General features: G+C 39.2%; 1 protein-coding gene across 1 annotated transcript; it reads left to right on the top strand.

Annotated features, from left to right (window-relative positions):
• Positions 1-23789: 23789 nt before the first annotated feature.
• On the top strand, positions 23790-24188 carry LOC138361064 (uncharacterized). The gene has a single exon (XM_069320539.1). It carries the CDS (start codon positions 23790-23792, stop codon positions 24186-24188), a length of 399 nt encoding a protein of 132 aa, XP_069176640.1.
• Positions 24189-24402: the final 214 nt, after the last annotated feature.

The following is a 24402-nucleotide window of genomic DNA, read 5'->3' as shown; positions in this document are numbered from 1 at the left end:
GTAGTTATCCAAATTTTCTAAAAATCGCTCTTTTTTAACACAATTTGACTCCTTATGCATTCCACTCTAAACACTATATCATGTTTAAATATATAATTTATGTATTATTCCCTAAAATAATTTATATAAATTATATAAGTTGCTGGAAAGTGGTGTTAAAGATTCTGAAAACTTTTTGTTGTGTTATAATTGGAATGTTCTTATTAACTATGTCTCAAGTTCACAGTTTATCAAACAAGAATATTAACATTCGTCAACTCTTAAAATCTTATATGTTATCTTGCTGGTGCAAAATGGGTGAATCTTTTTGGAACAGCTATAGTATCTATATATCACAAATGGTGTTTTCCCTAACTCAAAACAATGTAGGGTTTATTATTCCTACACATATTTCTAATGACTCTTTAGATGTTTACATTCTCTGAAGTATAATTGTGAAGGCTGTGTCCATCAACTCTCAACACAGATTTCTTAAACTCCTCTCTGCAGGTTCAACTATATAATTAGTTTCCATTTTGAATCTCCATGGACATTTGTATCCAAAATGAAGCCAATGTGGTTTCCTTCAGCGCCTTCAGCCAGCACATTTGCTCATTCATTTCCACAGATGTCCAACATGGTAAGGGATTTACCGAAATTTGTATATTCATATGTTATATATTAAAAATATGAATGCAGTTCAATATGATAAGACAAATACATGAGTTTATGATAAATTCGTTTTCTGTGATATACCATTGATATGCTCTTTTTTTCTTTAAACGGCAGACTAAAGTGCTCACATCAACAGATTTGATGTATAAATGGTCAACGCTCAACAGAGTTAGTATAATGTATTAGTATAAATCTTACTTGTCTCATTGTTAATTCACATTCAATGTCAACTTGTGGTTTTGATGTGGCACGTTTGGCCAGACACCCCACCCCCATTATGCACCCCATACCATCTTTGTGGGCGGTTGTGGAACGGGTTACAGAGGCACATAATGGGCTCAGGGACTGAACCCCACAATTCATTTAGCTAAGCAAGTTACAATCTTGATGAGCTAGTTACAAAATTCAATATAAGTCATCACATCAACAATGGGTTCGAGATCGACCTCAAGTACAGGTTCTAAACACTTTCCTGGATTTTCGACTTGGAATTACGGGAGTTTTCCCTAACCGCTTGTCAGATCACGACGTAAATTTACGGGTGCGGTTTAAAATATTTTGTAAAAAATCCAGTTTAAATCCGAGTTTACTTGGGGTTTGTTTCAAACTCCGCGCCATGAAATTCCTGTTCTCTCGGGTAGGCCGCAAGTCACGTCGGCCTACTGGGTCACGTGACAGGCCCATTGTTTTGTCGTCACGTGGAGCAATCGGATCTCTCTCCCCTCGGTCCTCCCCTCGGCTCTCCCCTCTCCCAACCTACACAATGCAGACACAAAGAAAGTTCAGAAAGAAAACGAGTTCGCAGGGCAGATGGAACCAGTAAGACTACAGCAGGTTGTGGTGAACAAACCACAGGCAATTGTTGACCTACAATAAGTTCATGAAGGGTGTTGACCACTTTGATCAAATGGTAAAGTATTACCATTTCGCCAGGAAATGTCACAAGTGGACCAAGAAAATAACATTTTATTTCTTGCAAATGGCATTGCAAAACGCTTATGCATTGTACAAGGCCAACACAGATGATCGAAGGAAACTAACTCTGCTCTAGTTCCATGAAGTTGCTATTTGGTCTTTATTGAAATTTGACAAGGCAGAGTGGCCTGCAACAACTACACCATCTCCACATCTAGTTCATGCTCCAGACATAAATCATGACACTGGTCCTGTGTATCCTGCTGCTGACCCGTCAACACCTGGCCCGTCGGGTGTAAGGCGCCCTCTTTTCACGTCTACACCTAGTGCTGAAGCTGAATCTGATGAAGATAATTCATATTCCACATTAGTGTTTGAAAAACAATAGTGAGAGCGACGATTCAGACAGTAGTTTATTGCCAACCCAGAGACAAACAGCGACGTGTTGTTATAGCAGAGACTCGCCTGAACTATAAATTGAAACATGAGCTGGTAAAAATCCCCAAACGTCGCAGGTGTGAAGTGTGTTCAAAGTCGGGTATCAGGAAGGAAACTGGTATAGCGTGCAAGACATGCGATGTTCCACTTTGCGTCATACCTTGTTACACCACTTATCACAGGAAAAGGGTGTATTGAGTGGACAAGAAATAACCACCTACATCAGCTTCACTCCACCTATGAACATCTGTTGAGCAACTTCAGGAATCAGTACCTGAAGGAGGTGGAGTGGAGTATAAAATGCTCAACTTATTTTACTACAATCGTCTTTGCTTTGGTAGTACACATAATTGTATTAGATTGTTTCAGTATTGTAGTCTATTTTCTTAGGAATATTTTGATACCTAAATGAGAACTGTAGCTACGAAAACTAAAGTAAGTATACACGAAACAAGAGAAACTTTTTTTGTGGTGTTGCGGGTGTGAGTTGGAGTGTCAAGAGCGGGTTCCGGTTGTGTGTTTTCCGTCATCTCTACAGCTGTGAATTCCAAGGAATTGTATTTGATATGCATATGTCTGTGTAGGGAATTTTATTCCGAACACTATACAAAAAAAACGGGTGTGAAACAAGTATAAACTTGAAAAATATGAGCAAAGTAAAACTTTTGACGCTCACGGGTACCAAACACGCGTAAGATTTTATTCCCCGGCAAATTTATTTGATGCTGTGTTGGCCAAACTCTACCCCATGTTCTTATAGAACTTTCTATTGCGAAACACATTGCTATAAAAATGAAATACGTAGCTCCAGAAATAATGTCAGGACAGTGAAATAAGTATAAACATTCAAAGCACTGCATCCCAACAGTGTCGTCCCTGCTGAAATCACGGCTAATCGCTTCGCCCAGTTCCCACACTCGTGCGGGTCACCGATACCATAATTAGACATTGATAGGCATATGTCTGGATGGGGAATTTTATTGCGAGTTCAGGTGATATCAAAATGAGCGCTGTAGGATGACTGTGAGGCTGGCAACAAACGAAAGAATATGAACATTTACTTCCTGGTTTGGGTGTCACGGCGAGTCATCTTCGTGTTTATTTACTTCGTGGTGGGATACCAATGCTTCGGTGACATTTTATGCATATGATCTTGTAGAGAATTTTATTGCCAACGCATGATACCAAAATGAAAAACGTAGCTTGAGAATGAGGGTTAGGAGCGTGAAAAGATTATAAACTTTTTGTGTTTACGCTTGAGCGCCCAGAACGCCGCGCGCACAACCCACTGGTTTTCCAGCTAGTGCGCGCGCACTAAAGTGTTAAGCAACTGACATATGTGAGAGCTAGTATCAAAATTTATATGTTGTCCTGCACACCGCCCCCCATCCAGTGGCAGCGGTGGATAGGTTACAATCACTTAGTTGTTATCTCCAGTTAGCAACTGGGGATATTTGGCTAAAATTTTGGTAGCAGATCATTTTGAATGAAATATTGACACATCGCTGGAACATTGGTTATAGAATTGTCTCTAATTCATGCATCTTTTCGCACTCCATCACATAGTGAGGGAGGGTGTGCGAATAATTTTTGTTGACACAGTTTACATTTGGTCAGGTCTACATCAGCAGATAATGAGAATTCCCAGAGATACTTGTAACCGAGTCTAAGCCGAGCAGTAGTAACATCTAGAAGTCTGCTGATTTTATTGGATGATCCATAGATGTGTGGCTCCTTTGTATGATAGTATGATGATAGATGGAATTACTAGTTCCAGTTTCTAGGCAGGCGATGAGTACTCACAATACCTTAATTAAGCGGTCAAAACAAAAATGTGTATACTCTTTTTACTCTCCTGACCTAGTTCTCGAGCTATGTATTTTCATTTTGGTACCAACGTGTTCGCAATAACATTCTCTAGAAGAACATCAGTAAAAACAGTCACAAAAAGTTATATGAATACCAGCACCCAATAAATACCTACGTAGATGGACTCGCCGTGAGTGCCCAAGAGCAACAAATGTTTTACTCTTGGGGTTGTTATCACTTCCACCACTTGTCCTACAGCGGTTAATTTTGGTATCAATGTACTCGCAATGAAATTCCCAACACGGTGATATGAATATAAACGTAGAATAATGGTCACGGCCCACCCGCAAGAATGTGGGAAGTGGCGGAACTGTTACCCAGTATTGGTGACAAGACGACACATGGGCGATACAGTGCTTTGAAAGTTTATAATTATTTCACTGTCTGACATTATTATTGTATGTACGTCATTCATTTTTGAGCCAATGTTTTCGCAATAGAATGTTCTATGAGCCCGTAGGTAAAAAAGAGCAACAAAGCGTAAGATAGAATAGGCACCATATATAAAACAACGCTTGGTACATATCAGTGAGCGTCAAACACACACGATAATGTGTGGTGTTTGATGGTGGTCAAACGATGTTTGATGTGTTTGATCAGGTGATGTTCCTGATCCGCCTAATTAAAGTATGAATTATGTTGAGAAAAAAAGAAAAAAGGAAAAAACAGGGGTGGGTAGAAACATGACAGAAAAAGAGTAAAAATACAATTTGGTCAACCAAACAGCATTGTTTAAAATAAAAGATATGGATTGACATTTTGGTGGTTAGGTAGGTTACATTGAGTTAATTAGGTAGTACTTAGTGTTTTATCTGTTATAGATAGGAGCTGCATGCCTGGTATGGGCCAATAGGCCTTCTGCAGTTACCTTTGTGTTTATGTTTTTGCCCTGTAACCTAAATGGTTAGAGAGGCACATATATGGGCTTAGGGACTGAACCCCACACTACATTTAGCTAAGCTGGTTACAATCTTGATGATATAGTTACAAAATTCTGTATAAGTCGTCACATTATCAATGGGTTCGAGATCAACCACAATTTCCTGAATGGATATAACAAAGGGGATATTAATAGGTTATTAAAATTGTCAACACACGATAGAACGCGAAACAATGGGTATAAATTGGATAAGTTTAGATTTAGGAAAGACTTGGGTAAATACTGGGTCAGTAACAGGGTTGTTGATTTGTGGAATTTTTCTTAACTTATAAATTTATCTTTATTTATCTTAAACTGGTTGGGAGAGGTACAGTTTTTAACATAATTGGGAAGGTCATTCCACATTCGAGGTCCCTTGATTTGTAGAGCATTTCTAGTTTGACTAAGTCGTACTCTTGGAATATCAAATAGGTATTTGTTTCTGGTGTGGTGCTCATGGGATCTGTTACAACCTTCTAGGAAGCTTTTAGGGTCAGGATTGACATTACAGTGCAGCGTTTTATATATATAAAATACACATGAGAGTATGTGCAGGGACTTAATATCTAACATATTCAGAGATTTGAGTAAGGGGTCCATATATACTGCCCAGTTGCCTGAAATGCTATATGCCTACTATATTGGCTTTAGGTATTGTATGCACTAGCTCTATCTATAAATCCAACATTATGTTTGTAAATCAACTATGTATGTACTTTCCTGAATAAAATTGACTTTACAGTACACTTATATGCTCTGTGGATTTGTTATCCCCTATCGTTTGGGAGAAAAAAAATGACTAATACGTTCGCGAATGACTTTGACTTCAACTTCACTTTGACTTCGTTCATGTCATCGTATTTTCCGTAATATATAAAGGTTATGACAATGCAATTATATTATTGTGTGCAAATAAGTTGGAAATTTCATGTACCCTAAAAATAGTAAAATAAAGAATAAGAATAATTAAATAATTGTTGTAGTAAATTGTCACACGTTCATCATACGCAAACGAACACACAGTTTGGAGCGTCAGTACAAGACCGCCGCCATTTTAAAACACGGCTTCGAATGTAAGTAATGTTTTTCTCGTACTAACACTGTATTATGCAATAGATTAGGTCTTGAATTCACAAATTTAGTTGTTACATCTGACAGAGTATGTTAGACTGTGTAATGCTGGTCCATGTTGATGTATTTGTGGGCTTGGTTGGTTTACATGTGATGGCACCCCAATAAGGGCACCCCACAACTGCTGCATATTCTAGCTTTGGACTAGCAAAAGTGGTGAACAATTTCTTTAGTATTTCGCCATCCATGTATTTAAAAGCAATTCTGAAGTTGGAATGCATGGCATAGGCTCCTCACACAATGTTCTTTATGTGGTCCTCAGGTGATAGTTTTCTATTTAGAACCACCCCTAGATCTCTTTCTTTATCAGAATTCCTTAAAGATTTCTCACATGGTTTTCCTAATGATAGATTGTGGGCTGTAAGGGACAGGTTTGATGTATGGATTAGTTGATAGAAGTTCCAGTCCTCCTGTAGACAGGGATCTCACATCAGCTTGTATATTATACAAGGATAAGATTTGATAAATTCAGTTATTTGACTGAACACTGGCTCTGTTTAAATCAGAGATTTAAACATACATAGTCTAACCTAGCTCCTTTCTTTTTTACCTAGCTTTTACCTAGCCTAACCTAGCTTTTTTTTCCCAAGCCGGTCTATGGCCCGTGTTTTTTTTCGATGCCTCAGTGGTCCATGCACAGGTCCGTTCAAGGGGATTAAATAGCCGTTCTATGGCCCCAGGGTTTTCTCAAATTTTCTTTCATAGCCGGTCTATGGCCCCTGGGTTTTACAAACTTTTTTTCCCAAACCGGTCTATGGCGTGTATGTTAAATAAACCAAATTTTTCACTTTTGACAATTGAGCACCTGCTACATCCAGATTCTAGTGAGGAAAGGAATATAATATAATATCTAATATATCTATCTGTGTGAAATAGATTAAATCCATTTATTTGATATTCAGCTAATAGTTCTGTATTTTCTACATTCATCCATGTTTTGGTAAGTGCAATAATATGTATTGTTTCATTGCAGATTAGAGATTCAAGATAGTTCTAGATTTCCGAAGTACTGAAACGCGCGCCATACAGGCTTGGTGGATCTAGGTGCAAGGTAAAATTATTTACATTTACTTGTTTTGTATTTATATGCATATATGCATTTATATGCATTATTCTATAGAATAATAGATCTCGTAATAATTTTGCAAAAATAGTGGCATTTACTATTTTTAAAAGATTATTAAAAAATTTACTGATATGGTGCATTCGGAAGACAAACCCAATTTTTCACTTTTGACAATTGAGCTCGGGTGCAGGGGGTGGGGTGGGTTGTGTAAAAGCCTGGTTTGTGCCTCGGAGAGGCTATGGGATCCAGTAAGATCGTCCTTCCTTTCCTCCCTAGAATCTGGATGTAGCAGGTGCTCAATTGTCAAAAGTGAAAAATTGGGTTTGTCTTCCGAATGCACCATATCAGTAAATTTTTTAATAATCTTTTAAAAATAGTAAATGCCACTATTTTTGCAAAATTATTACGAGATCTATTATTCTAATAAGGGTTTGAAAACTACAGTAGACTGCCTACTGGTTTTACCTGTAATAAGGTTTGATACAGATGATTATCTGTTCCAGGGGATTAAATAGCCGTTCTATGGCCCCAGGGTTTTCTCAAATTTTCTTTCATAGCCGGTCTATGGCCCCTGGGTTTTACGAACTTTTTTTCCCAAGCCGGTCTATGGCCCCTGGGTTTTACGAACTTTTTTTCCCAAGCGGTCTATGGCGTGTATGTTAAATAAACCAAATTTTTCACTTTTGACAATTGAGCACCTGCTACATCCAGATTCTAGGGAGGAAAGGAATATAATATAATATCTAATATATCTATCTGTGTGAAATAGATTAAATCCATTTATTTGATATTCAGCTAATAGTTCTGTATTTTCTACATTCATCCATGTTTTGGTAAGTGCAATAATATGTATTGTTTCATTGCAGATTAGAGATTCAAGATAGTTCTAGATTTCCGAAGTACTGAAACGCGCGCCATACAGGCTTGGTGGATCTAGGTGCAAGGTAAAATTATTTACATGTTTTGTATTTATATGCATTTATATGCATTATTCTATAGAATAATAGATCTCGTAATAATTTTGCAAAAGTAGTGGCATTTACTATTTTTAAAAGATTATTAAAAAATTTACTGATATGGTGCATTCGGAAGACAAACCCAATTTTTCACTTTTGACAATTGAGCTCGGGTGCAGAGGGGGGGGGGGTGGGTTGTGTAAAAGCCTGGTTTGTGCCTCGGAGAGGCTATGGGATCCAGTAAGATCGTCCTTCCTTTCCTCCCTAGAATCTGGATGTAGCAGGTGCTCAATTGTCAAAAGTGAAAAATTGGGTTTGTCTTCCGAATGCACCATATCAGTAAATTTTTTAATAATCTTTTAAAAATAGTAAATGCCACTATTTTTGCAAAATTATTACTAGATCTATTATTCTAATAAGGGTTTGATAAAATACAGTAGACTGCCTACTGGTTTTACCTGTAATAAGGTTTGATACAGATGATTATCCGTTCAAGGGGATTAAATAGCCGTTCTATGGCCCCAGGGTTTTCTCAAATTTTCTTTCATAGCCGGTCTATGGCCCCTGGGTTTTACGAACTTTTTTTTCCCAAGCCCGTCTATGGCCCCTGGGTTTTACGAACTATTTTTTCCCAAGCCGGTCTGTGGCGTGTATGTTAAATAAACCAAATTTTTTCACTTTTGACAATTGAGCACCTGCTACATCCAGATTCTAGGGAAGAAAGGAAGGACGATCTTACTGGATCCCATAGCCTCTCCGAGGCACAAACCAGGCTTGTACACAACCCTCCCCCTGCACCCGAGCTATGTCAACAGGTCGTTCTTTCTCTTCGCCCTTACATCATCACACACAGAGATCACAATAACGTGATGCATCAAATGAACAAATCCACAAGGGCCGTGACGAGGATTTGAACCTGCGTCCGGGAGCATCCCAGACACTGCCTAAATCGACTGAGCTACAACAGGGTAAAAGGATCCAGGAAGTTCAGTAGAAGTTTGGTTTCAACCCTTTTACCCTGTCGTAGCTCAGTCGATTAAGGCAGTGTCTGGGATGCTCCCGGACACAGGTTTGAATCCTCATCACGGCCCTTGTGGATTTGTTCATTTGATGCATCACGTTATTGTGATCTGTGTGTGATGATGTAAGGGCGAAGAGGGAGAACGGCCTGTTGACATAGCTCGGGTGCAGGGGGGGGGGTTGTGTAAAAGCCTGGTTTGTGCCTTGGAGAGGCTATGGGATCCAGTAAGTTCAGTAGAACTTCGGTTTCAACCCTTTTACCCTGTTGTAGCTCAGTCAATTAAGGCAGTGTCTGGGATGCTCCTGGACGCAGGTTCGAATCCTCGTCACGGCCCTTGTGGATTTGTTCATTTGATGCATCACGTTATTGTGATCTGTGTGTGTAATTCTTCACTTGCTACAGCAACAGGAATGTGTGTGTATGTATTTGTGTTGTTGAATATGACCGAAAGTGTAAGATTAATGATTCTAACAAATCGTCTGAATATTTGTTTTCTTCACTGTCGAGAGTAGTTAAAAAAATTTACTCGAGTTTATTTTCACACTTTATTTATGGTCCTTAAGTCCCTCTCCTTAATGCTGCTGCTGTTTCTCGCATCTTTGCATCGCTTGTATGTTTGGGGGTTTGGCCTCTTGCTATATATTGATTCCATTTGTGTGTGTTTGGGTCTCAGGCCCTCTCGCAATTTCTGTTGAACAAACCCCTTTTCCTAGTTCTGCATCTCTCCTTTGGTACAAATTTTGTTGTGCTTTTATCATATATTTCACAAAACTTGACATACATTTCATTTACTTCATGTCCTATCAGCAAGTGTTTGTCAAATTCTTTAAGGAAAGTTTATCATCCTGATTGCAGATCTCTAGCGCTATTATGTCAACTTCTTGTGGATTCGCAATCATTATTTAATTTACCTTTAGGTGTTCTTTCACCAGCACAGCAACACTGTACCTCTCCTAACCAGTTTAAGATAAAAACTAAGTACTAACTAATTAACTCAATGTAACCTACCTTACCCCCAAAATGTCAACCCATGTCTTCTATTTTAAACAATGCTGTTTTGTTGACCAAATTGTATTTTTGTTTTTTTCTGCAATGTTCCCCCCCCCACCACTCTACCACCACATTGAGTTTAGTAGCTCTGTGCACGTCAGGTGCTGTTTAATATACAGACCTACTCCTCCATTTGACCTAGTTTCTCTATCACATCTATATCACTTTGTGCTTTAGGCCTGGTGGAGCTTGGTCCACCAGGCTGTTGTTTGGAGTGGCCCGCAGATCCACATACAGTCTGCATATGATATACAGTCTGTTGATCAATTGAACTACAGTAGTTAGTTTTTATCATCCGAATGCACCAATATGTGTTCATTCTTCCCAGATGAAGGAACGAGGTAATATTCATCATCTGAATGCACCATCTGAAGCTTTAACACACTCATGATACACGAGAGGTTTAAAAAACTTTTAAAACTTTTAAAACTTTTTGACCTATGTATTTAAAAGCAATTCTAAAGTTAAAAAGTGTAGCATAGGCCCCTCGCAGAATGTTCTTAATATGATCCTCAGGTTATAGTTTTCTATCTAAAACCACCCCTAGATCTCTTTCTTGATCAGAATTCTTTATAGATCTCTGTGGCTCGATCATAGAAACTGAGTAAATTCGTTACACTGGACCTTCCAGATCGAATACCATGCTGACAGTCTGATATATCATTCAGTACGTCTGCATCTGAAATTGAGCAATACCGGATTTATTATTTGGTTTTATAAATTTTATACTTATAATCTTAACTTATTTCAGAGACCACGAGTAATCTGGGCTTCGAACTCAACAGAAAAGCCTTCCGTAGACCTGCTTCTTTGCTACATAATAGACAAAATTTAGTAAGTATTGATTTATTATGTGTTTATTTATTTATTTTTTCTTTATATACAAGAAGGTACATTGGGGGAGAGTACAATGACTTGAAGTTATACATTCTTGTAAAGCAACTAGCACTCATAGCGTTTCGGGCAGATCTAAGTATAGACCAAGGAACTTACCATCTTTTTTATTTCTGATGTTAACATTGTGTAACTGTAGATGAATTGCATTTGTTGATTTGCTCCCAAGTAAGATGTTGTAGGTCCTTTCTATGTTTAGTGGGAGTTTGTTGGTTGACATTAATAAGTGGATTTTTTTTAATTTATTGTTTACATGATTATTTAATATGAGTGGGTTGGAGTCTGAGTAGATGAGGTTAGTGTCATCATTATCTCATATCTCAGTGATTTTGTCGTAATGGTCAAGTAGCTGTACTGTACAAGTAGAGGACATGAGAGATAGCTGTAAGAGGTATTTCAATATCTTCCTGCTCTAAATCCTTGTTGGCCTGGATTGTGGAGGTCATTGGTCTCTATAAAACTAGTAACCTGACTCCTGATCACTCTCAAATAATTTTATTATGTGGGATGTTAGTGCAACTGGTCTATAATTCTTTGCCAATGCTTGTGTTGTGTTGTGTTGTTTTGGTAGTGATGTGCAATGTGTTGTTTTGGTAGTGATTCGTCCAGTTCTGGTAGTAGTGCGGTTGTTGTGTGGTGTAGTACGTGTGTGCTTGTTAATGACTTGTATTCCAGTCTTGTGGGTATCTCCTTTCCCCTACGGGCCAACTGCTTTGTTCTTACCTAGCATTTTGCTTTGTTTGGGTATGAATGTTTGTGTGCCGTATATTTTGCAAAATTTGCCATATATCTCATTATTTACTCCTCTGCCTAGCAACAAGTCTGTCTAATTATACTCATTAACTGTTTTTCAAAGTTCCCCATAGTGTCCTTTATTGAAATCGAGTTCATGAACCGTTTCAATGTTCTTATTTTCTTCTAGATTATATCTTAAAGTATATTTAAATGTTATAGTTATTATTGTTATTAAATGTTATTGTGACATTGCATTGCAATTGAGCTATGTTGTTTACCATACCGTTCATTTCGTGTGTATAAGTATAGATGCCACACTTGTGACAGGTAAAACCATGCCTTTTTTGAAAAACAGCACCGTCTGTTGCACGTAAGAGCAACCCACACTATATTATGTTGCGATATTATTTCAATATTTCCGATTGCATTGATAATTTGAATTTTCATAGATTTCAATTTATTTTCATTTCGATTTAATAATTTTGTGTGACATTGCATTGAAATTGAGCTGTTTTGTTTACCATACTGTTCATTTCATGAGTATAGTTTATTTTTTTATTTTTTTCATTTCATTTTTTTAGCTGTTCTTATTTTTCAGTGATGGGAATATCAGATCATTTGATGTTCTCAATTTTCTGATGGAAGCATCAGACCATTATAGAATGCATCGGATGAGGTAGTTTGGAATGGTGGGGAGGACGAGAGGGGGGTATGGTGGGGAAGACGAGGGGACAGAGGAGAGGGTAATGGTGGGGAGGACGAGGGGACTGGGGAGTTGGGGATGGTGGGGACAGGGGAATGCTGGGGAGGACAAAGGGACAGGTGAATGGGAGATGGTGGGGGAGGAAGAAGGACAGGGGAGGGGAAAATGGTAAGGACGATGGGACAGGGAAGTGGGAATAGTGGGGATGATGTGGGGACGGGGAAGTGGGAAGGACGAGAGGACTGTGGAATGGGTAATGGCAAAGTGAATTATAATTATATATATTAATTAATTCTTATAAATTTCCAGAAGCCTGTATCAACACCCACACTAATGCAACTGAAAGAGATGTTGAGACAAGTATTGCTGATATGTTGAAGAACGCCCCAAACAAACTCGGTGGAAACAGATACAAGGTAAAGTTTGCCAATTTGCTGTAGACTAATTCAATTTCTTTTTAGTAATCTTTGAGAACATTTATGCTATGAATAAGATAAAATAATGTAACTGATTTTGACTAAATATGTAGATATATTTAATTTTCTGAGCACTAATAATGAAAGAAAACCAAAATAAGAGGTGGCTACTATCTCTAATAATGGGCTGGAATAATGCAGGATATAATAATATATATATATAAATATGACAATGTCAGACCACGGAGGAAGAATGAAACAGGAATTTCCTTAAGTACTTTTGTATATTAAATACATCTTCAGAAGGTCCTTCTGAAGATGTATTTAATATACAAAAGTACTTAAGGAAATTCCTGTTTCATTCTTCCTCCGTGGTCTGACATTGTCACATTCTTAATCACGTGTTTATTTTCGTGATATACACACATATATATAAATATATATATATATATTTATATATATATATTATTTTTATAAATATATATATGATATATAGATTCTATATAGATTCTATTCTATTATTCTATTCTATTCTATTCAATAGTTTTATAGAGATTCTTGTTTTAGTTTTTTTTCTATAATATGGAAACGGTTTTTAATTAATAAATTAAATATTATATAATAAAATAATGTATTATTGAAAACAATTAGTAACAAACAATATTTCATTACAGGGTGGTGAAGCAAGAAGACATGTGCATCACACAGCAGACTTGGATATGACGAATACTGAAAATGGCTAATGTCTATATAGAAGAATCTATATGTGTCTATATATAGACACATATAGATTCCTATATATAACCTATATATATATATGTGTGTATATATATTATAATATATATATATATATATGTCGTACCTAGTAGCCAGAACGCACTTTTTGGACTACTATGCAAGGCCCGATTTGCCTAATAGGCCAAGTTTTCCTGAATTAATATATTTTCTCTAATTTTTTTCTTATCAAATGATAAAGCTACCCATTTCATTATGTATGAGGTCAATTTTTTTTACTGGAGTTAAAATTAACGTAGATATATGACCAAACCTAACCAACCCTACCTAACCTAACCTAACCTATCTTTATAGGTTAGGTTAGGTTAGGTTGCCGAAAAAGTTAGGTTAGGTTAGGTTAGGTAGGTTAGGTAGTCGAAAAACAATTAGTTCATGAAAACTTGGCTTATTAGGCAAATCGGGCCTTGCATAGTAGGCTGAGAAGTGCGTTCTGGCTATTAGGTACGACATATATATATATATATATATATATATATATATATATATATATATATATATATATATATATATATATATATATATAGGTTAGGTTTGGTAGGGTTGGTTAGTTATCATATATCTATGTATAACTAGCTAGTTTTACCTTTATATATATATTATTTATATATATATATATATTATAAAAAGTTTGTGAGGAAGACCTCTGGTGCCAATGTGGGGACCCATAGCCTCGGAGAAGAAAATAAAAAGTATTCAGAGGAGACCTTGTGGTCACTCACTAAACACTAATATTATCTTCTACCACCCCCATTCTTTTGTATGTACACATATATATTTGCTTTATTTGAACTTTGTTACAAAGAGGGAGTTACATATAGGTTACAAAGATGGTTATCATATATATATTATTATATATATTATATTATATATATATATATATATATTTATATATATATTATTTATATATAATTATCTTATTTATATATAAATATATTATTTATATATAAATATATTATTTATATTAAATATATTATTTATATATATATTATTTATATATAAATATATTATTTATATATAAATATATTATTTATATATAAATATATTATTTATATATAAATATATTATTTATATATAAATATATTATTTATATATAAATTTATTATTTATATATAAATATATTATTTATATATAAATATATATATATATTATTTATAATATATAATATATATACTATTACACTACATTCTTATATATTACACTAATATATATATATATATATATATATATATATATATATATATATATATATATATATATATATATATATATATATATATATATAATATATATTATATAAATATTATATATATATTATTTATATATATATTATATATATAATTATATAGGTCATATGTTTTTGTATTTTTGCTGATTTGTTAGTAAATAATAAAGAAATATAAATTATTTGATTTTTTTACCCTTAAATTGGTTTTAATATTTAAATTGAAAACAATAATATAAAAAAATATAAGAAAAATAATAATACATTATAAAATAAAATATAATAAAAATAATATAATATAATATAAAATAATGTAATTTAATTTCAAGAAATTTAACTTTAAACACAAAGATGTGAAAAGGGTTCAGATAAGGCTCAAACCTTTCACAAGAGATTCATATTGGTGTATGAATGGATTATGAATGACTCATGTTAGGAGTGTAAAGTTGCCACAACATCTCAAATTAGTGTTAGATACATATGTCTTGGTTATAAGTTTTGGAAACCTATTTAAGTCCACACACAATATCGTATCTGATACGATAAAACAAACGTTTCCAATCCTTTCAAATACTTTCCAGATATGTTGTGGCAACCTAAAATTGTTTGCTGGGAGGAGCAGTTATCTTTTCCTGAAGCGAGGCGCTAGGTTCGCCGGCTCCCGCCTTATGCTAACGTCTCTTATGCTCGCGTGTTGCGTTCTTCCTCTCCTCGTCCTTCCCACCTTCCTCAGACTCACAACCGTTTCCGGGCCTTGTACCCTGATACGCCCACTGCCCCCTCCTCTGCTCCTTTGAGTTCTGTCCCGAAGGGTCCCCCTCCTGGTTCTCTGTCTGGGGTTCCCTTTCTTTCTACCGGGTCTGTCATGTCTCCTGTGTCTTCTTCCTCGTCTCCCTCTGATCCTCCTTCCCATCCTTCTCGTCCATCTATTGACTCTCCCCGCCGCCTGTCGGTGCAGGCTGATGTCCATCGCTCTCCTAATGGCCGTCGTGTGTGCTCTCGTTCGGCTTCTTCTGTTGAGATGCTGGAATCCGTTGCCCGGTACGTAGTTGCTGGGACACCGGTCTCTTTAAGTCAGAAGCGTAAGCCTGGCTCCTCTCCTTCCTCCTCTGCGAGTAAGAAGGCTTCGCTTTCTTCCTCGGCCACTACTACTGTCTCTATTGCTCCTTCCCCTCCCATTTCAGTGGTTGCGCCCTCTGTTCCTGCTATGGAGGTTTCTTTGGCCCCTGTTTCCCTCTCGGTCGCTGCCCTTGCTGAGGTGCGCTCCCCTCTTTCTACTCCCCTTCTTCCTGCCGGTGTCCTTGACTGCTCCTTTCCGGTGTCTCCTATTCCTTCTCCTCCTCCGGACCCTGCCCGCCCACCTCTGGTCTGTTCTCCCGCTTCCTTCCCTCCGTCTTTTCTCAGTTTACCCATGCCCCCTAACCCTGACTTTGCTGACCCTGATCCCGACCCTGATATTCTTTAACGTGCTATGTTGCTCTTTCGCCTTTGTTTCTTCCTTGTTCTCTGTTGTTGTCCTTTCTCTTCTCGTCGATGTCTATTCTTCAATGGAACGTTCGAGGTTATTACGCCAATTTTCTAGAACTCCAACTTCTGATTTCGCGGTTTTCGCCCCTTTGTGTCTGTCTCCAGGAGCCGATGCTTGGTGATTTCCTGGTCGTTTTCGTGTCTATTCCTTTCTCCCCCTCCCCCAGCTGTTGCTGGGGCTCCTAATTCTTCTGCTCTCTTGATTTGCTCTGATGTTCCCTTTGTCCCCTTACTTTTTCCTTCGCCTCTCCATTGTTCTGCTGCTCGTATCTTTGTGGGGAAATGGTACACAGTTTGTTCCATTTATCTCCCCCCGAGTGTCCCACTTTCTCTTCCTGATCTGAAACCCCTCCTGGACTCCTTGCCGGAGCCTGTTCTCCTGCTAGGTGATTTCAATTGTCGTCATTCTCTTTAAGGTGATGATCTGACGACCACCCGGGGACGCCTTCTTGAGCCGTTTATCCTCTCTTCTTCCCTGTCTCTTCTGAATTCTGGTGAGCCCACTCATTTGGACTCTCGGACTCGCACCCTTTCCTGTCTTGATCTTTCTCTTTGCTCTTCTACTCTTTACTTAGATTTCACGTGGCAGGTTCTTGATGACCTCCATGGCAGTGACCATTTCCCCATCCTTATTTCCTTTTTCTCTTTTCGCCCTTCCCTCTCCTTCCCTAGGTGGCAGTTTGCTAAAGCGGACTGGAACCTCTTTACCCTCAGTGCTGCTCTCTCTGGCCTCTCCCTCGCGCTCTCCTCCTTTTTCATGACACTGTCTTCGACGCTGCCCTCCACTCTATTCCTTGCTCTTCCTCTCGGGGTCTACGGAAGTGCGTTCCCTAGTGGAATGCAGACTGTGCTCGGGCGGTCCGCTGTAAGCGTGCAGCCTGGAAGAGGCACCACCGTCAGCAGACGGCTGATTCTTTTCTTTTCTTTCGGAAAGCGAGTGCGGTGGCCCGTAGGGCCATCCGTATGGCTAAACGTGAATGTTGGGCATCTTATGTCTCCACAATTACGTCCGAAACTCTCCTGCCACCGATCTGGAAGCGTATCCGCAAGACAGCGGGTAAGTTCGTTCCTGATGTTTCACCGGTCCTTCACCTCCATGCTACTCTTGTGGCGGACCCGTTGCAGGGCGCTACTGAACTGGGTTTCCACTTTTCTTCTGTTAGCTCTGGTCTTCATCTTCCCTAATCTTTCCTTCTTCGTAAACCTGTCCTTGAGTCTCGTTCTATAGATTTCTGCACTCGTCTTCGACTTCCCTATAACGATCCTTTCTCTCTCTCTCACTCTGAACTTCGTTCTGCCCTGGCCCTCTGCAGTTCTACGGCAGCGGGCTCCGATGGTATTCATTATGAGATGCTTCGCCATCTCCCTCCGTGCACGTCTCAGTATTTACTGAGTCTGTATAATCGGATCTGGGAGTCGTCGTCAGTCCCTGAGGACTGGCTCTATGCTTTTGTCCTTCCTGCTGGCAAACCAGGGGTCTCTGGGACCTTCCCCTAAGGACTTTCGCCCTATTGCCCTCACAAGTTGTGTCTGCAAACTCTTTGAATGTATGGTTAACGTTCTCTGATGTGGTTCCTAGAACACCATCACCTCCTCTCCCCTTCTCAATTTAGTTTCCACAAGTGCCGCAGCACGAAAGATGTCCTGGTGAACTTGGAGGTCTATATTCGTACTGCTTTTGCTGCGAAGACCTCCGTTGTTGCCGTCCTTTTTGACCTGGAAAAGGCTTACGACACCACTTGGCGATATCATATTCTATTCCAGCTTCATTCTTTTGGCCTTCGTGGTCATCTCCCTCTCTTTTTCCGCAGTTTCCTCTCTCATCGTTCCTTTCGGGTGAGGCTTGGTGAGGCTCTCTGTCTTTTTTTTTTAAGCAATATGAAGGTGTGCCTCTGGGTAATGTTCTGAGCACTACTCTTTTTATGGTTGCCTTCAATGGTCTTCTTTCCTCTCTTCCTTCAGGTGTCTTCTCCGCTCTCTATGTCGATGATCTTACCCTTTGCTGTCAGGGTGATGATTTGCCTCTCCTTCAGCGCCGGCTTCAACTTGTGATTGATGCCGTGTCGTCTTGGGCCATCGATCATGGCTTCAAGTTCTCTACTTCTAAGACTTGTGCCATGTATTTTACTCGGAAACGGGTCGTTCTTCGTCCCTCTGTGTCACTTTATGGTCATCCCCTTGAGTACAAAGATTCCTCGAAGTTTTTGGGGTTATTCCTTGACACTCGTTTGTCTTGGTCTCCCCATATCACTTACCTCCGTGTTGAGTGCTCTAAGGCCCTTACCCTCCTTCGGGTATTGTCCCATACTTCTTGGGGAGCGGATAGGCGCACTCTCCTTGCTTTACATTCCTCTCTCGTCCTGTTTAAGGTCGATTATGGTTGCCCTGCTTACTCGTTTACTTCTCCTTCTACTCTTCGCTGTCATGATGCTTTGCACCATACTGGGTTGCGCCTCAGTTCTGGTGCCTTTCGTTCGACTCCCGTCCTTAGCTTGTATGTTGACACTGGCTTCCTGTCTCTCCAGGACCGCCGTGATCGCTACTGTCTTCACTATCTTGCGCGGTCTTCACAACATCCTTCCTCACGCCTCTGCCGTTCTTTAACTTCCACCCCTCCTGCGGTTCCTCTTCCTCTTCACCACCTCCCTCTTTCTGTCCGGTTATCTCGCTTACAGGATTCTTTTTCCGTTCGTGTTTCTAATGTTTCTCCTCCTGTTGTTCCTTCTTTGCCCCCGTGGAGAGTCCCCCTTCCGCAGTTTTGTACGTCCTTGACCCGCATCACTAAAGCTTTTACCTCTCCTACGGTTTAAACGCCTTTTCCTTGAGCACTTTTCTTCTCACTCCCGCTCCGTTTCTGTCTTCACCGATGGGTCTAAGTCTGTGGACGGTGTTGGCTACTCTGTTGTTTTTCCTGTTCGCACTTATATGTGTCGCTTACCTCCGGAGACTAGCATCTTAACAGCGAAGCTTTATGCTATTCTCTATGCTCTTCATCTCCTGCTTTCTCGTTGTCAGTCTTCCTTTGTAGTTGTTGTTGACTATCGTAGTGCCCTCATGGCTCTCGGGCCCTTTAATCCGGTTCATCCAGTAGCTGTCGAGATCCAGCATTGGCTGTTTCTTGTTCACAGTAAATTTAAGTCGGTTGAGTTTTGTTTGGTTCCCAGCCATATTGGTGTGTCTTTAAATGAGCGTGTGGATGCTGCCGCCAAGGAAGCTGTCCGCTCTTGTCCCATCTCTCGTAAAGGTATTCCATATTCCGACTTTTACCCGGTTATCCATTCCTCCATCCTTACCCGTTGGCAGGCTTCTTGGTTGTCTGTTACTGGTAACAAACTACGTACTCTTAAGTGTTGTGTTTCCTCGTGGCCGTTCTCCTACCACCGTAACCAGCGATGGGAAACAGCTCTGGCGAGGTTGCGTATTGGCCATACTCTCTTAACCCATGGACACTTGATGGAGTGCCGCCCTGCTTGTTATTGTCATAATTGCATTGTCCCTCTTACGGTCGTGCATGTCCTTCTTGAATGTCCTGACTTGCAGGACGAGCGTGTGTCTTGCTTTCCGACCGCCCCTCGCGGTCACCTGTCCCTCAATAAAATTCTTGGTGACTCGGATGCTTTTGATATAATTCGCCTTATGCGTTTTTGTTCTCGTATTGGCATCTTTGGTGATATTTAGCGCCCTCTGATTATCCCGCACATTTGACGGTGCTACATAGCTTTCCCGGTTTGGTGCCTTCTTTTGATAATTTAACTTATATATAAATAAACTTACTTACCTTACCTTACCTCGCATCCTCACAGATATTTTACCCCTATTGATTTTATCTCATCATGCCTCATATGTTATGTGGATGAATGTATGACTGCTGAGTTCTTCGTTAAGCAGGAAGCGTGGTGGTCAGAATAGGAGGTCGGACCCGGTGTTCACGCGGTCACCAGTTCGACCTCCTCCCTCTATTCTTATTTTTCTCCATATATTGGCCACAAAATACTTTAGTTTTAATTCGTTACTATTTTTCATCTATTTAAACATATTTTAAATATTCAATTACGGTTTATTTGTCATTTCTAGCAACTCTTATGTTTTGTATTATTTATTGTAATTATAATATTACAAAACAGTAATAACATGTTATGAGTGTTGCACCGGTCAGGAAAACATATTGCAACACGTAATTACCCTGTTGTACGTAAGGGTTTCGACATGTTTTATTCTGCATGAAAACTCTCACACCACTTCAATCCTGGGATGTAACACTCACAACACTTCATTCCTGTGATGTAAAACTCAGAACACTGTATTCATATACGTCGCAACACTGACATATGTACTCGTGGTATGTCTGTGTATTTTTATTTCTATATCATTTACAGGACTTTCATTTACAGGAAGGTTATCATTCAGGATTCCTTCCTCTCAAGCATCAGTAAAGAAATATAATGAAAAATATGTTCTATGCCGTAACATATTGAAAGGAATTTATCATAATTACCTTAACTATCTATATAAATAAAAATCGAAATGTTCGTTTGTTCAAAATCGCTAATCTCCGAAAGTTCTTCACCGATTGCTTTGAAATTTTCACACAACGTTCCATTCGCATCCGAGCGTGTTTTTATATACGTACTATATAGATGTAACATTCTTTTTTCATTGTTTTTAATTTCGTTTTTTTAACTGTTCTTCTTATTTTTCAGTGCAATTCGTGGTGAAATTGAGCTGTGTCGATTGATCTGTGTTTGAATTTAAATATTTCGTTAGTATTTTTTGTTTTTGTTTTGAAAACAGAAAAATGAACAACACGTTTATTTCACAGCTGCAAATGTGCAACAAACAGTTATGAATCCACCGGCTACAATGTTAACTGCTTTCTTCACGTTACGTCAAAATGACGCGTTTGCAAAAACTCTGCTGTATTCGGAAGTGCCTACGTATTACACATGAAATGCCAGTAGAAAATAATTTGAACGACGTAAACGAGGAGAGCGAGTGAACGGACAGCCTGGCATATTCAAACAAACTACGATAGGCAGACTGTACACCGTGCATCCCAGTCAAGATGAATGCTTCATTGTTCGCATGCTGTTGGTTAATGTGCCCGGACCAACGTCTTTCCATCCATTGAGATTTGTCAACGACGTAACACATGCCACTTTCCATTGTGCATGTCAAGCTCTGAATTTACTAAATAACGACCGACACTAGGACGTATGCATTAATGACACGTACAACACATCACATCCAAATCAAATTCGTGCATTGTTTGCAATCATATTGACCGGCTGCTCTACTTCATCTCCAACAGAGTTATGGGAGAAATAAAATTCGCACACGGCTGAAGATATTGTCCGTCGAATACGCAAGGAAAATTCAAATATGAACATGGATTTCACAGCAGAAATCAACAACGAAGCGTTGATAATGATTAAAGATTTGTGTTTAGAAATCGTGAACAAAGTACTAAATCAATTGGAAATGCCGTCACCGAATCGATCTGCTGCTGCTTCGTTCATGTTCAATTGCTTGAGCGAAAAGGCATTTACAATCAAATAATTCAAACTGTAAAAAACGAGTTTGGAGAAATCATCCTAGATGCGACAGGAGGATCTGTAAAACCTTTCTAATTAGATTGATTCTGGCAGCATTTCGATCCCAAAATGGCATAGCCATTTGGCGATCCAAAAATGGCATAACTCCTGCATCGTCCGGAATTATTGCGACATTGCTACCAGGTGAAAGAACTGCTACTTTGGCTTTGAAATTGCCGTTGAACATGCAATTCATTGAAACTCCCACGTGCAACATTTCCAAAGCATCCGGCTTGGGAAACGTATTACAGAAATGAAAACTAATTGTTTGGGATGAATGTACAATGGCCCCCCAAAAATTGCTCGAGGCTCTTGATCGATCATTACAGGATTTGCGGGGAAACATCCGACCATTTGGGCACGCATTAATATTGCTTGCAGGAGATTTCAAGTAAACATTACCTGTAATTCCTCGATCGACATTAGCGGACGAAATAAATGCTCTCCTGAAATATTCTTCTTTGTGGCGCCACGTAAAGACGTTAAAATTAACTACAAATTTGCGTGTCCAGCTGCAAAACGATCCATCAGCTGAGATATTCTCACATCAATTGTTGGAAATTGGGAACGGAAACGTGCCGGTTGATCTGACCTCAGGACGAATTTCTTTGCCTCATAACTTCTACAATTTAGTGACGTCAAAAGAAGAATTGGTTGAAAAAGTATTTCCTAATATTCAAACCAATTATAAGAATCACGATTGGCTGAATGAACGAGCGGTTCTTGCGGGCAAGAACAAACACGTCTAAGAACTTAACAATATTATTCAGTCTAACATCCAAAGCGAGGCAGTCACATACAAGTCCGTCGACACTGTTGAGGAAGCAGATGAAGCGGTTAATTATCCAACAGAATTTTTTAATTCACTCGATCTGCCAGACATACCATCACACGTACGGAAATTGAAAATCGCAGTGCCAATTATCATGTTGCAAAATATCAACCAGATCAAACTTTGCAACGGCACGCGCTTTGCAATAAAAAAATTAATCAGGAACATCGTAGAAGCAACAATCTTGACAGGACATTTCAAAGGTGAAGATGTCCTCATTCCCCGCATTCCTATAATTTCAACAGATATGCCATTTCAATTTAAGAGATTGTAATTTCCAATTCAATTGGTGTTTGCAATCTCCATCAATAAAGCTCAGGGCCAATCTTTAGAATTGAGCAGTTTATATCTAGACACGAATTGCTTCTCACATGGTCAATTATGTTGCGTGTTCTAGAGTCGGCAACCCAGACAATCTCTATATCTCCACAGACAATGGAACAGCAAAAAAATATCGTATACCCACAAGCATTGTGAAATTAAACATATTAGAAACGTGCACTTTCTCTTTTCTTTTTTCCATTTAACCAGACTGAGCCACAGCAACGCGGGGTGTGTACAGCTAGTACCAAAATAAGGAGAGAGTGCGGAGTCACAGCGGCTCGAATTGGGTGTGTGCACGTGACAACGAGGCCAGTGTTGGAGCCGCACCCCCCCCCCAAATGTGTGACGCTGAGCCCCTCTCCAAGAGCAGGAAGCGTACAGGGTGATCTCCTGATCAAAGTACAAGTACTATGGGTTTTGGTTGGTTTTATGGAAGGGACGTACGCACCTATCTACAACATCAACATAATAATATTTTTGGGCCTGTGTCCGGGAAAGTTAACTGACACACCCACACCCTGTCTGAGAGTTGATTGGTACAACCCTCGTGGAAATAAGTAGACTGTGTGACCGCAGGTGTATATTCTCTCTCTTGGGAAGACTCGCAGGACAAGATGGATATGGTGCAAGCGTTTGTGGAGTCAGGCAAGCCTGAGGACTTGTAAGGTTGCACCAGGGAACGGTTTAAACAGATAGCGAAGAGATGTTGCATCAGGGTGAAGGTAGCTGGGATGAAGGATGAGATCCTGAGTCAGTTGAGAGCCAAGAGTGAAGCGGTAGAACAGGAACCCCAGAAAGGAGTTGAAAGTGGAAAGGAGGATGATGGGCAGGATGAAGTGAGATCCCAGGGATCGAGTATGAGCAGTAAAAGTAGCCGCAGTAGCAGGAGTAGCCGGAATAGGAGCTTGGAAACATTGCCGCTAGAGCTCCAGATGCAGCATGAGGAGAGACAGTTCCAACTGGAAAGGTTGAAGTTAGAACTTCAGATGAAGAATGAACAAGAGAAAACCAGACTGGAGGTAGAGAAGGAAAAAGAGAAAACCAAACTTGAGGTAGAAAAAGAGAAAACCAGGGTAAGGGAACTGGAATTGGAACAGGAGAAAGAAAAAGAGAAAAACAGGGCTAAGTGAACTGGAGCTGGAACAGGAGAAGGAAAAAACCCAAGTTGAAAGGGAAAAAGAGAGAACAAAACAAATGCAGATAGAAGCAAATAGAACTTTGGCTGAACAAAGGATTGAACATGGGTTGCCAGAGAGCACCACCCATGTATCACACCCACCAGATAATAGGGTTAGGGAGAAGGACATTCCCTTATTTGTGCCCGAGGAGGCAGAAAGCTTCTTC

The sequence above is a fragment of the Procambarus clarkii genome, unplaced genomic scaffold, assembly GCF_040958095.1.
Source record: "Procambarus clarkii isolate CNS0578487 unplaced genomic scaffold, FALCON_Pclarkii_2.0 HiC_scaffold_163, whole genome shotgun sequence".
NCBI lineage: Eukaryota > Metazoa > Arthropoda > Malacostraca > Decapoda > Cambaridae > Procambarus > Procambarus clarkii.
Note: the sequence above shows the minus strand (reverse complement) of the source record. Positions and strands in the feature narration are given on the sequence as shown.